Source organism: Diprion similis, chromosome 8 (genome assembly GCF_021155765.1).
Source record: "Diprion similis isolate iyDipSimi1 chromosome 8, iyDipSimi1.1, whole genome shotgun sequence".
In the NCBI taxonomy this organism is placed as follows: Eukaryota; Metazoa; Arthropoda; class Insecta; order Hymenoptera; family Diprionidae; genus Diprion; species Diprion similis.
In genome coordinates this window covers 9,625,141-9,635,573 of record NC_060112.1, presented here as the reverse complement: position 1 = coordinate 9,635,573, position 10,433 = coordinate 9,625,141, and the positions used below count along the sequence as shown (strand labels likewise).

Genomic DNA, 10,433 nt, shown 5'->3' with positions numbered 1-10,433 from the left:
TTTGCTACTATTTAGTACAAAGATAAATCATAAGGCCAATCCTTGCAATTCGCGTGTCTAGTTTTGGTAAAAAATATTCCAACATTGAAGAGAAATTTAGTCAACATTTTACACTCAAGATCATAATCTTGCTAAGCAGCGAAGAGCAATAAAGAGTTACTGTAATAAACGTAACCACATAGTAAAATCATTAAGTCATACAAAAAGTGCACCAGAACTGCGTGCTGTGAGACAATTACAGTCATTAATGTATGATAAATCTGACGTGTTTCAGCTTCGGAATATGAATTTCTACATAAATCAGTGAGTACCTACAGATATTTATGATTTCATACTAATCCTGTGCTATTAAAGAGAAGTAGATGCGTGTATATACAATTCTACAAAATAACCTAAAATCATTGAAAACGTCACCGTTGACACTTTGTAATAGCAACTGTGCACTAGCAGCGGGATACACATCGAACTTAAACTTCTCATCGCCTGAGCAACCACATGACGAGACGTTGAGCATTTCACTTCCGCATTTTGTATTGACTAGATAATTCTGTCTCCAACTACTTATAAACCTGACCGTACTGGTACAACTACTGCCTTTCTTTTTTTTTTACATCATTAGGTATAGGCCTTATAGGCCATGTCCAATTTTTTTTTCTTTCTAAATAATGTTTCGCTCCCACTTTCCACAAGACTCCATTCCTAAGCCGACATATCAATGTGGTATAGTCATAAGTCCGTGGGTATAGTATGTATTGTACACTTGGTGTGTTGGATTCTGACTGATTCAGGGGCACTATTTGGCTCAAACTCGGAACGGGATGAGAACCGTCTGATTCGTCGACTGCCTCAAACACTTCACCTCAAAGAACCATAACGGTGAGAATTCTGTAACTAGAAGATATCGAACAAACCATCTAACTATTCGAAATATCCCTAGATAGAATATAATAATAACAACAAATCTTAATCCAAATCCAATACTATGTTACAAGATCCTCCTACCATAAAAAATTATAATGTTGTTATATTAGTATTAAGTTAACTGACACTCATTATACCCAATTATATCATATGTAATAATATAATTTGCAAACACGGAGTTTAACAGACGTATTACAGGCAACCTAATGTTACGTTAAGTAATCTTGGATAAAAAAAAAGAAAACTGCGATGTAACATCTATATGCAAAGTATATAAAATAAAGGTATACAATCGCTAGAATACATCATTATTATAATGTATGGATCTCAGAGCATATACAGTTGGGGGGAAGCCTGGTGGCGGAAAAAATGTCCCCGAGCCGGCGAAAAAAAGAGACAACTATCATCTTGGGGACTCATCTCTTTAGCCCTGAGTTCAAAGCGCAGAACAACTGGGTGGCGTAGGAGCCGATGTGTACCGTACGCGGACCGACTTACTTCTGATTTATTCGACTGATAACAGCTCGTTTTTATTACCATCAAACTACTAGCGCCATCTGTCAGCCCGTGATGGCTTGCCGAATCAATCTAGTGCATGTTAGCTTTAGGCCGCATACGGCGACACACGCTCTACACAAAGCTCTGCTTCTCGCTCTCTCTCTTTCTCGCACCTACAGGCATGATGCTGTGGGTACGCGAATGGTCTCTCTCTCGGCTACTAAAGTCCCTAACATCGGTCACGATGCGACTGCTGCGCCGTCAAGTGGTTGTTGGCCGTTGGGAAAAACTTGTACTTGTCCTCACGCTATGTTTATGTTCTAAGCTTCACGCCGAGCATAGGAACTGGCTTCTATGCACGGTTGAATTCGTTGGTGGCGCCAATTGTAATTTTTGAGTGAGGTTAAGCAAAAGGACACTTACTTGTTATGGACTTGTGCTTTTTTTAAATAGCGTCTAGAGCAAACTGTCAATCCATCCCCTTTAAAATTTTGAGCATCATTATTTACGGGGCAATATAATATAATGTATTAATCTTGATGTATATAGATCAAGAGTTGGTTATTCAGTTGAATCGTGAGGCTTTATTTTATTCAACCTACAAAGAGTGATTACATACTTTGAATATGAGTTTGTGGGTTGATAAGTATCGTCCCACTAGTTTGGGAAAACTTGATTATCATATTGAACAAGCGACACGTCTTGTGAACATGGTAATCCTCCTTTCTTTTACATACGATATTCAATGCATTTCCTGAATGTGAATACTTTCGGTTGTCTTACGGTTAATAAATCTCAGAAAATTTCTCTGAAAGATACTTTAATGTTACAAACTTCAGCACCATGCATTTTTTGCAATTATACTTGTACTGCATTTAAGCATAACATTATAAACCTTGCGTCAATACAAGTGCACATTCGGTGATCAGTACATCGAAATAATACTCCTCTGCAATTCATTCTACCAGTTTATAAAAAATATTCTTTGTTGGACTTTAATTTATTCTCAATACAGGTACAACAAGGAGATTTTCCACATTTATTAGTATATGGACCTCCAGGAGCTGGAAAAAGAACACGGATAATGGGAATAATTAAAGAATTATACGGCAGTGGTGCTGAGAAACTACGAATGGAAAGCATGAATTTCGAGGTATTTGGTATTCTACTATTATTTCAGCAATTGTAAGCCTTGAGAGTTCCATAATCGTACTCGTACGCTTATTTAATATAATTTAATTAAATAATTTAACATTCCAACATTTTTATTTTACTATTGTCACACACTTTTCATGGTGCAAAATTTTATATCTTTACTTCACCTAGTTATTGATCTTATATTGATTTACTTACTGCTTGGTTTTACAGACTCCTTCTCGAAAAAAACTTGAAATAATGACTATCAGCAGTAATTATCATATCGAAGTTAATCCGAGTGATGTGGGCATGTATGATAGGGTTGTTGTCATGGACCTCATAAAAACTGTAGCCCAAACACATCAGCTAGATGCAACGGGCCAAAGAGAGTTTAAAAGTAATGTCTTAGAAATCTAAAAAGCAATACATGAATCATGATCTCAAAGCATGCAATAACCACCTGTTAGAAATTTTGTTGAAAAAAAATATATGTTTTTAGTTATTCTGCTAACGAATGTTGATCAATTAACAAAAGATGCACAACACGCATTACGCCGGACAATGGAAAAATATATGGCCACTTGCAGAATAATACTGTGCGCCAATTCAACTTCACGTGTCCTACCAGCTATCCGATCACGTTGTTTGGGCATAAGAATACCAGCACCAAAGATCAATGAAATTACAACTATTCTGGAGTCAATCTGTAAACGCGAGGGACTCACTATACCACATGAATTAGCAATCAGAATTGCTGAAGCCAGTGAAAGAAATTTGAGAAGAGCTATTTTAATGCTTGAGGCCTGCAAAGTTCAACAGTGAGTGACTGTACTGTAGTATATTTATTAATTGTATACTATTTTTAATGTGTATTCATTCGTTCATGGTGTTTCAGATATCCCTTCACTGCAAACCAAAATATTGCCGAACTTGACTGGCAAGTCTATATTCAGAACACTGCTAAGTTAATAATAGCAGAGCAGTCACCTAAAAAACTGTTAGAAGTTCGCGGTAGACTGTATGATTTACTGACACATTGCATACCTTGTGATTTGATTTTCAAAGGGCTGCTGCAAGAATTAGTAAAAAATTGTGATCTTGAGCTTAAAACTCAAATAGCCACTACCGCTGCAGAGTATGAGCACAGAATGCATCATGGATCAAAAGCTATATTCCATTTAGAAGCATTTGTAGCAAGGTTTATGGCAATATACAAAAAATTCATGGAAACCTCACTCGGAGATTTCATGTAATAAACACTGATAGGCATTAATGTGAGGGAATTGTTCTCAAATAATAGCGTCATAATTTTATGGATGATTTTTCATCAGCGTTTACCAACATAAGTTCTGTGTCCTATACCATTGAGAAATATACAGGGCACATTTCCGTAGCTGAAAGGTGTGCACTGTATATTACAGTCATACAGTCCTAGAGTTAAGATGTCAAGGCTGTACCATGGCTTCATACGGCAATATTCATAGCTGTATGCAATTAATAGCAACTTTATCGCATATCGCGTACAGTCAGCGATAAACAAATTCTTGTTTTCACACTCAAATATGCAAGTCCAGTCCATGTAGCCGTAGTTATCAGAATCGCTGCTCGTCATCTAGGCTACCTAACTTTGTTAAATGCAAAAAGACACTAGTGACACCCGAGTGGTTGAGTATTGAACTCTTTTTTTGGCAACAATGCTGTATTTACTTTAGGTTTTGTATTATTCTGTATGAATTGCTGAAATTGTATTCATGATTGTATTCATAATTCTAATAACAGCACTAACTAAAGCATTTTGGAAAACATTGACGCTCTCATTGAGGCGATCATTTTCTTCAAATATTCGTGATATTTTTTTACAGGTTGAGTATCACACCACGGATATCGGGAGCTATAATTTATGGTCGCGTCGTTAATGGTGCTCAGACATTTTTGGCAGTTCAGATAGCACACTGGAAACTCATTAACCCTTTGGGTACATTTGACGTCTGAGACACGTCATTCACTTTTTTCCCCTAGGAGTGGATGACGTGTTTAAGACGTCGAACCAAAAATTAACCGTTCCACATGCAAATATTTTCTCAAATAAATCCGTACCCAAGGGGTTAAAATCAATTGATATTCAACATAATTTTTATTATTTTGTATTGTACATACTTGACATTCCAGAAAGGGAATAATCGAATTTTGGCTCTATTCAAAGAACAAGCCAAGTTAGACAAATAATACTAATGATTTCACTTCAGTTGCTCAACTTTCAATAAATACATTTTAAATTCAAAAAACTTTTAAAGGATTGCTAATACCACAGACAGAGCAGCAGCTGCGAGGACCATCACATAGCCCGTGGTATAAACATCCTTTATACTGAGAAACACTCCCAAGTCCCAAGCCTGTAAAAATTTTCCAAATAAGATTTTTGCACATAAGGATAGTATACCTATACATTATGCATCAAAAGCAACTCTTGAGTCTTAATTTTCAATCAAAACATCATTTTTCACTTTTATTAATGGAGATGGTGTATGTACTTATCAAGAATCAAAGAGAGACTAGTTTTGGTGGCTCGAGAGTGATAAGTGTAAGGTCGAAGATACACAGTATTTTTGGTATAAAGAACTCAAATTCCATAAAACTTTAGGGAACCCGATATTTTAATTACATGGACATAATTTTGTGACATATAATCTGCTGAAGCTTGGACTGTTAGACGGAACTGTTTTTTGTACTCTCACATTTCATTTGGTAGTTAATCAAAGATCGCTAATAATAAAATAAATTGCAAACTAAAATTTACTGCAACTTAACCGCTAATTTTTGAGATTTATACAACTAATTGCGCCAGGAGAAATGTCGGCACTCTATTTACAATGAAATCACCTCTAATGCTGTTACACAAACTTTGGAAGACTGTGGCAAAGTAGAATAATTTACAATTGTGATTAGAAATAACTTACCAAGTGACGAATTCCGTTGCAAAAATGGAATGCTACTGGAAAAGCAAGAGCAGTTTTACCAAGCGCAATCGCAACTGCTGGTAAACATAACGCGTGCACAGCTTCAATCATGCATGGCATTCCACCAGGCATAAAAAGAGTACCTAAAATATAAAAGTGGAAGTCATAACATGGTCACATACAGCTTCCGATAATTACGAAAGTAAGCTCTACATTATCTTATTACTCACTCAATCCAATTGTTGCTGCGTAACCAGACAGCGCTATTCCTGTAGCTCTGTGTGAGATTGAAAGCAGAGTAGTTATTTGCACTTGATAAATGGTCAAGTGGGGAGACATCGGTCTTTTGAGACGCATATTCTTCTCATCGTGATTCTCATGAACTGCTACTTTTTCTAATGCAGTGTTTGATGTGGAAACGGCTAGGTTCCTGTGAAATTACAAAAAGGCACCAACCATGATTGCAGCGAAATGAAATATTCAAGTAATGAACTTTCATAGACTTATACAATTTTTCTACAGTGCTTTTTTGGCTAAATTACATGAAAGTCGACAATTATGAAATCACACAAGGTGTAATGTTGCAAGAGTAAAGCTCACACCAACGTGATTTGGACTCTACATCATCTAGGAAGATGAAATTCACATCAGCAACGGGTAATCACTTAAAACAGATGTATATTGGATAAATGGCAATGGATACCTAAAGTTTGTAGGTTATACGATTTATAAATAAAGCATACATATGACATTACATAACTCACTTGCTGGTGTAAAACCCTCGAAACCCATTGACACCCAAGTTCCGTCTACAAAGTAACCTGGAATTCCAGCATTATATAAACATAATTTTTCAGTGTAATTTATCAAACTTTCGATAATGTTTTAATAATAACACATAATTAATCATACCTTGTGTAGCTGAGAGCCATATTACCGAAATTAATTAAGCCGCTGGTAATGAACAATGAATATCAGGTCTGACACTTATATCAAATAAACGTAAAGTAACGATGGTAGTCGAGGCAAGTATTGAACGCTTTATCAATTGAAAGATCGCTAATACATTGATGAGTAGATGAAATCGAGCGAACACCGCAGCAGACAATTCTTCTCTGCAATGTTACACATGTCACACACCTGATTGAAATAACTTTTAAGGGCATATGATCAGTCTGTTTTACCGACAAAGTCCGCTAATTCTAGTATAGACAACTTTCTGAAATAAGATGTCGGTAACAACCGTCCGAAGCAGCACCGTTACAATAGGAAATTAGATTATATATAACTGTGTCCTTTTTCTGACTTATTTTCCACTTGTGAAAGAACATTTTCCATTTAGAGCTGACTTCTGATCGGTCCAGATGGCTATTATCCCTACTTTCACGAGTGAAAAATAAGTCGGTATCGGGGCCCAGAAATATAGTGAATGTTGATGTTTTTTTTAAATATTTAGATGCATCAATTATGGTATTCTTAGAAAATTGACGTAAAAACTCTAAGCGTAAAAGGAAAGTGCCCAAGAGGTGATTTTCATCACGAGTGGCTGCAGCCGGTCGCTGCTACCAAGCGCATGCGATAGGCCACCTTCTTTTGTAGGAGCAGTCAGCAGTTTGTCTCAGAGCGAATCAAAATCCGCGTACAAAAGAAGGCGGCCACTCGTATGCGTCCGGTAGTAACGACGGCAGCAACCACTCGTGATTAAAAATCACCTTAAGGTTGGGACACACCACGGACTTAGGAATAAGCCGTGAGACACACAGTCACTGTAGGGTCACTGTGCACACAGTATGCACACGTAGACACGCAGCTCGCACCGCCGCAAGCCACGGTATAAACATGGCAAATTTTGCCAAGGCACAGCTCTTGAAATATGGATGGACAGAAGGTGAGATTGGTGTTCAGTCTTACAATATCGAGTAGGAAATTGAGCGTTATGAACATAGTGCATATAGGGAAAAAACATTACTTATTGCTTCATTTCTTGCGGCGCAGTAAAATACGTTAAAGTTAAACCTAACCTGTATTTATCGCAACTCATTATGCATAGTAGCAAAACATACATAAATACTAAATGAGTTTTTTTCCAAACTGGATACGATCATACTTCAATACATTTTACATACAAATATTTAAAACTACTCTGTATTCAGAAATAAGGGGAAATTATTATGATGAAAATAAAAAATCTATTTTTTTTTTACTGGTTATTGACGTTTTGAGATCTAGAGAATCACCTGCAATCATTTCCATGTGGCAAGTCTGTGAATGATGAATTTTCTCGTTCATTGAGATTTCGCGAATAATTCAAGGAATTCTCATCATTCTGTCTCTATCGATGTGGTTCTTGCGTACTTGGAACTGTTTAGATTATAAGCAGAATCAGCTAGCTGTTCCCAGGTTATTTGCCAAAATGTAACTTTATTTCCCTGGCAATAACCCAAAAATAAAAAGACCAATTTAGGTAAAATTTGGAATTCTTTTAATTTAAAACCAATCAGTGTGTAGAAAAAATCAGCCAAGTTATCTCTTGTGGTCTTTGCAAAATTTGAAAATTTTTCTGGCTACAAAAATGTAAATTGTGAGAGTGCATTAAGCAACATTCATAAAACAATTTATGGAGCAATCTCTGAAGTTTTAACTAGTTCATAGCTGTGATATTTCGGGTACAGCTTTATCCTTCAAAAACTGAAAATAATTGTAAGTTAGACTGCCTCATAATGCTGATGCTAGTTCATTTCTTATGGAAGCAACAAAAAAGTAATTTCATATTTACACGTAATCCCTTGATACATACGAGAGAAAAATTCGCTGTAAGAATATTCATTGAGTATTAATGAAATAATTGAAGTTACTTTTCGATTGTTTCATGTCTGTTTAGTTGTGACTTGTGGGGAAAAACCTGTTCAATTCATGCATCTAATGTTGTCAATTTTCTTTTCATTTTGTTAACCATTAGAAAGTTTTTGTTTTATTATAGTGATATCCAATGCCAGGACAGTTATTCAATTAATATTGTCTGCACAAAGATTGAAAACTAGTGTTATGATAGTTATTTCTTGTTTTTACAGGCAAAGGACTTGGAAAAAATGAAAGCGGCATTTCAGAACCTATAAAACCCAAGTTAAAATTTGATCATGCAGGTATAGGTCATGATTCAGCAGAACAATTCACATATCACTGGTGGGAAAATGTGTTTAATGAAGCAGCCAAAAACATATCAGTTGAATCAAATGATCAAGGGATTTCAATGAAGGTCATTGATGAAGATACAGTTGATATAACTACAAAAAAATCAAGCCTCAAAGCTTTGAAAAAAAATCACAAGCTCCAGTATGGAAATTTCTTGAAGACTTCTACCCTCTTGAATGATGGGAAGGTAATGGAAGAGAACACACCACATATAAACATAGCCACCAATGACAAGAAAATGAATCACGTCGAATTAACGGATGAAGATTTGTTTAAAGCTTGTGGAGGAAGAACAGCACACAAAGGTGCAAGACATGGGTTAACATTAAATGGAAAATTGGCACGAATTGCAGAGCAAGAAAAGCAGCTGCTAGCAAAAATGAAACTCATCAAAGCAGAGAAAGCTGCCTTGAGTTCTAGTCTTGCGCAAGTGGTAGGGGACACTTGTAACTTTGAAACAGTGAAGTCTAAACGGCATGCCAAAAGTAAAAAAAAAACAGCAAAAACTCGTCCTGAATCAGTGATGATTGCTGATAATCTGGTAAATGGTACAGGGCCACAGCCAAGCTGTTCCTACACTAAATGTCCCGATGCTGAGGAGAATTTAGATGCATCAATTTCAAATTGTAAAAAAAAGAGGACTAAAGGGAATAAACGAAAGTCATCGGATATTCTTGAAGAGTCAACGAAACTTGATATAGACGTTATTAAAGATCAATGTATATGGCCAGATATTATTGAGTCAAATCAGTCGGTGCTGAATGATGATGCAAATGCCATTGAACAAGATGACGAACTTGTGATTCCACCAATAACTGAACAGCCGAGACTGCATATAAAATCGAAAAAGGGTCGAAAAAAAGAAAGAAGAAAAATTAACGACCTGACAGAACAACTGGACACCGCCTGTATGATCGATGAATCCATAAGAGTATCCAGAAAACGAAAAGGGGACAGTCGAGAAATCGTTAAAGATATACTGTCAACTATTCTTGAACAATATAGTCCTACAGCCAAAAAATGCAAAAAAATACATAAGCAGGATAATGCTAGTGATGAGGCAATCGAAGCAGATAAATTAAATAGCAGAATTTTCAAGAGAAAAAAAAATGCGCACCAACGTAAAGAGAAGCACAAATTAGAGCGTATTACAAAAAAGTTAATGTCAGTTGATTTGGGGAAGAAATCTTAAACATCGGAAAACATATGAAGCGGTCTAATAATAAAGTGCATTGCGTAATGCAAAACTTGAACAGTTGAAATCTCGCAAGTCAGAAATATAGCTAGACTCTGCTGATCATGTGGGACTTGTGTCGTTGCCGAAAGATTTGTGGCATTGCATTGCTAACATCAGAAAAATTTGCAACAAATCTGCAAAATTTCAGTTTGAATTTTTCAAAGGGCAAGAAATGTAAAGTGTTTAGATAATTTCAATGCTTTTCAATAATTAGCTAGTTATGTAATATAATTTGTATATCAATTTTGTCAGATCTATATAACTCGAATAATAATGGATTGAGTTTCTTCATCAAAGAAGTACTCACATTTGTACAAGTATTCATAGCAAAAAATTTGTAAAACATACTTAGTACGTAGTACGAATACATATTGATAAAAGCGAAACAGAAGTACAGCTAACGAAACGATTTGCTTTACACAAAACTTTACTATACTTGAATTTGTATGATTCTATTTAAATCCGAAATTAGGTTAATCAATATGAAGAAG

At 35.9% G+C, this 10,433-nt stretch overlaps 3 protein-coding genes across 5 annotated transcripts; 2 read left to right on the top strand and 1 right to left on the bottom strand.

Moving 5' to 3' along the window:
* The first annotated feature begins 33 nt into the window (after positions 1 to 33).
* Positions 34 to 3,833, top strand: LOC124409447 (replication factor C subunit 3). Of its 3 annotated transcripts, none has more exons than XM_046887050.1 (5): positions 34 to 130; positions 2,434 to 2,572; positions 2,788 to 2,953; positions 3,056 to 3,374; positions 3,452 to 3,833. In XM_046887050.1, the coding sequence occupies exons 2-5, from the start codon at positions 2,504 to 2,506 to the stop codon at positions 3,807 to 3,809; spliced, it is 912 nt and encodes a 303-aa protein (XP_046743006.1). In that variant the 5' UTR covers positions 34 to 130; positions 2,434 to 2,503; the 3' UTR covers positions 3,810 to 3,833. The 3 variants fall into 3 exon arrangements, with proteins under 3 accessions (XP_046743006.1, XP_046743007.1, XP_046743005.1); XM_046887051.1 differs by lacking the exon at positions 34 to 130 and adding an exon at positions 1,799 to 1,821 and having other exon boundaries at positions 2,435 to 2,572; XM_046887049.1 differs by lacking the exon at positions 34 to 130 and adding an exon at positions 1,955 to 2,132 and having other exon boundaries at positions 2,435 to 2,572.
* Positions 3,834 to 4,671: 838 nt separating this feature from the next.
* Positions 4,672 to 6,701, bottom strand: LOC124409449 (succinate dehydrogenase cytochrome b560 subunit, mitochondrial-like). Its single transcript, XM_046887056.1, has 5 exons — positions 6,426 to 6,701; positions 6,278 to 6,334; positions 5,744 to 5,943; positions 5,514 to 5,656; positions 4,672 to 4,949 (listed from the first exon to the last, which is right to left on the bottom strand). Exons 1-5 carry the CDS (start codon positions 6,443 to 6,445, stop codon positions 4,845 to 4,847), a joined length of 525 nt encoding a protein of 174 aa, XP_046743012.1. The 5' UTR covers positions 6,446 to 6,701; the 3' UTR covers positions 4,672 to 4,844.
* A 573-nt stretch (positions 6,702 to 7,274) lies between these two features.
* On the top strand, positions 7,275 to 10,054 carry LOC124409446 (G patch domain-containing protein 4). The gene is made up of 2 exons (XM_046887048.1): positions 7,275 to 7,401; positions 8,585 to 10,054. The coding sequence occupies exons 1-2, from the start codon at positions 7,353 to 7,355 to the stop codon at positions 9,895 to 9,897; spliced, it is 1,362 nt and encodes a 453-aa protein (XP_046743004.1). The 5' UTR covers positions 7,275 to 7,352; the 3' UTR covers positions 9,898 to 10,054.
* Positions 10,055 to 10,433: the final 379 nt, after the last annotated feature.

Coding starts and splice junctions, on each gene's coding strand:
- LOC124409446 (XM_046887048.1), top strand. CDS start 7,353: ATGGCAAATTTTGCCAAGGCACAGCTCTTGAAATATGGATGGACAGAA. Junction 7,402..8,584: donor GAAATATGGATGGACAGAAG/GTGAGATTGGTG, acceptor TTGTTTTTACAG/GCAAAGGACTTGGAAAAAAT.
- LOC124409449 (XM_046887056.1), bottom strand. CDS start 6,445: ATGGCTCTCAGCTACACAAG. Junction 5,944..6,277: donor CGAGGGTTTTACACCAGCAA/GTGAGTTATGTA, acceptor GTAATTTCACAG/GAACCTAGCCGTTTCCACAT. Junction 5,657..5,743: donor CGCAGCAACAATTGGATTGA/GTGAGTAATAAG, acceptor TTTATATTTTAG/GTACTCTTTTTATGCCTGGT.
- LOC124409447 (XM_046887049.1), top strand. CDS start 2,046: ATGAGTTTGTGGGTTGATAAGTATCGTCCCACTAGTTTGGGAAAACTT. Junction 2,133..2,434: donor CGACACGTCTTGTGAACATG/GTAATCCTCCTT, acceptor TTCTCAATACAG/GTACAACAAGGAGATTTTCC. Junction 2,573..2,787: donor TGGAAAGCATGAATTTCGAG/GTATTTGGTATT, acceptor TTGGTTTTACAG/ACTCCTTCTCGAAAAAAACT.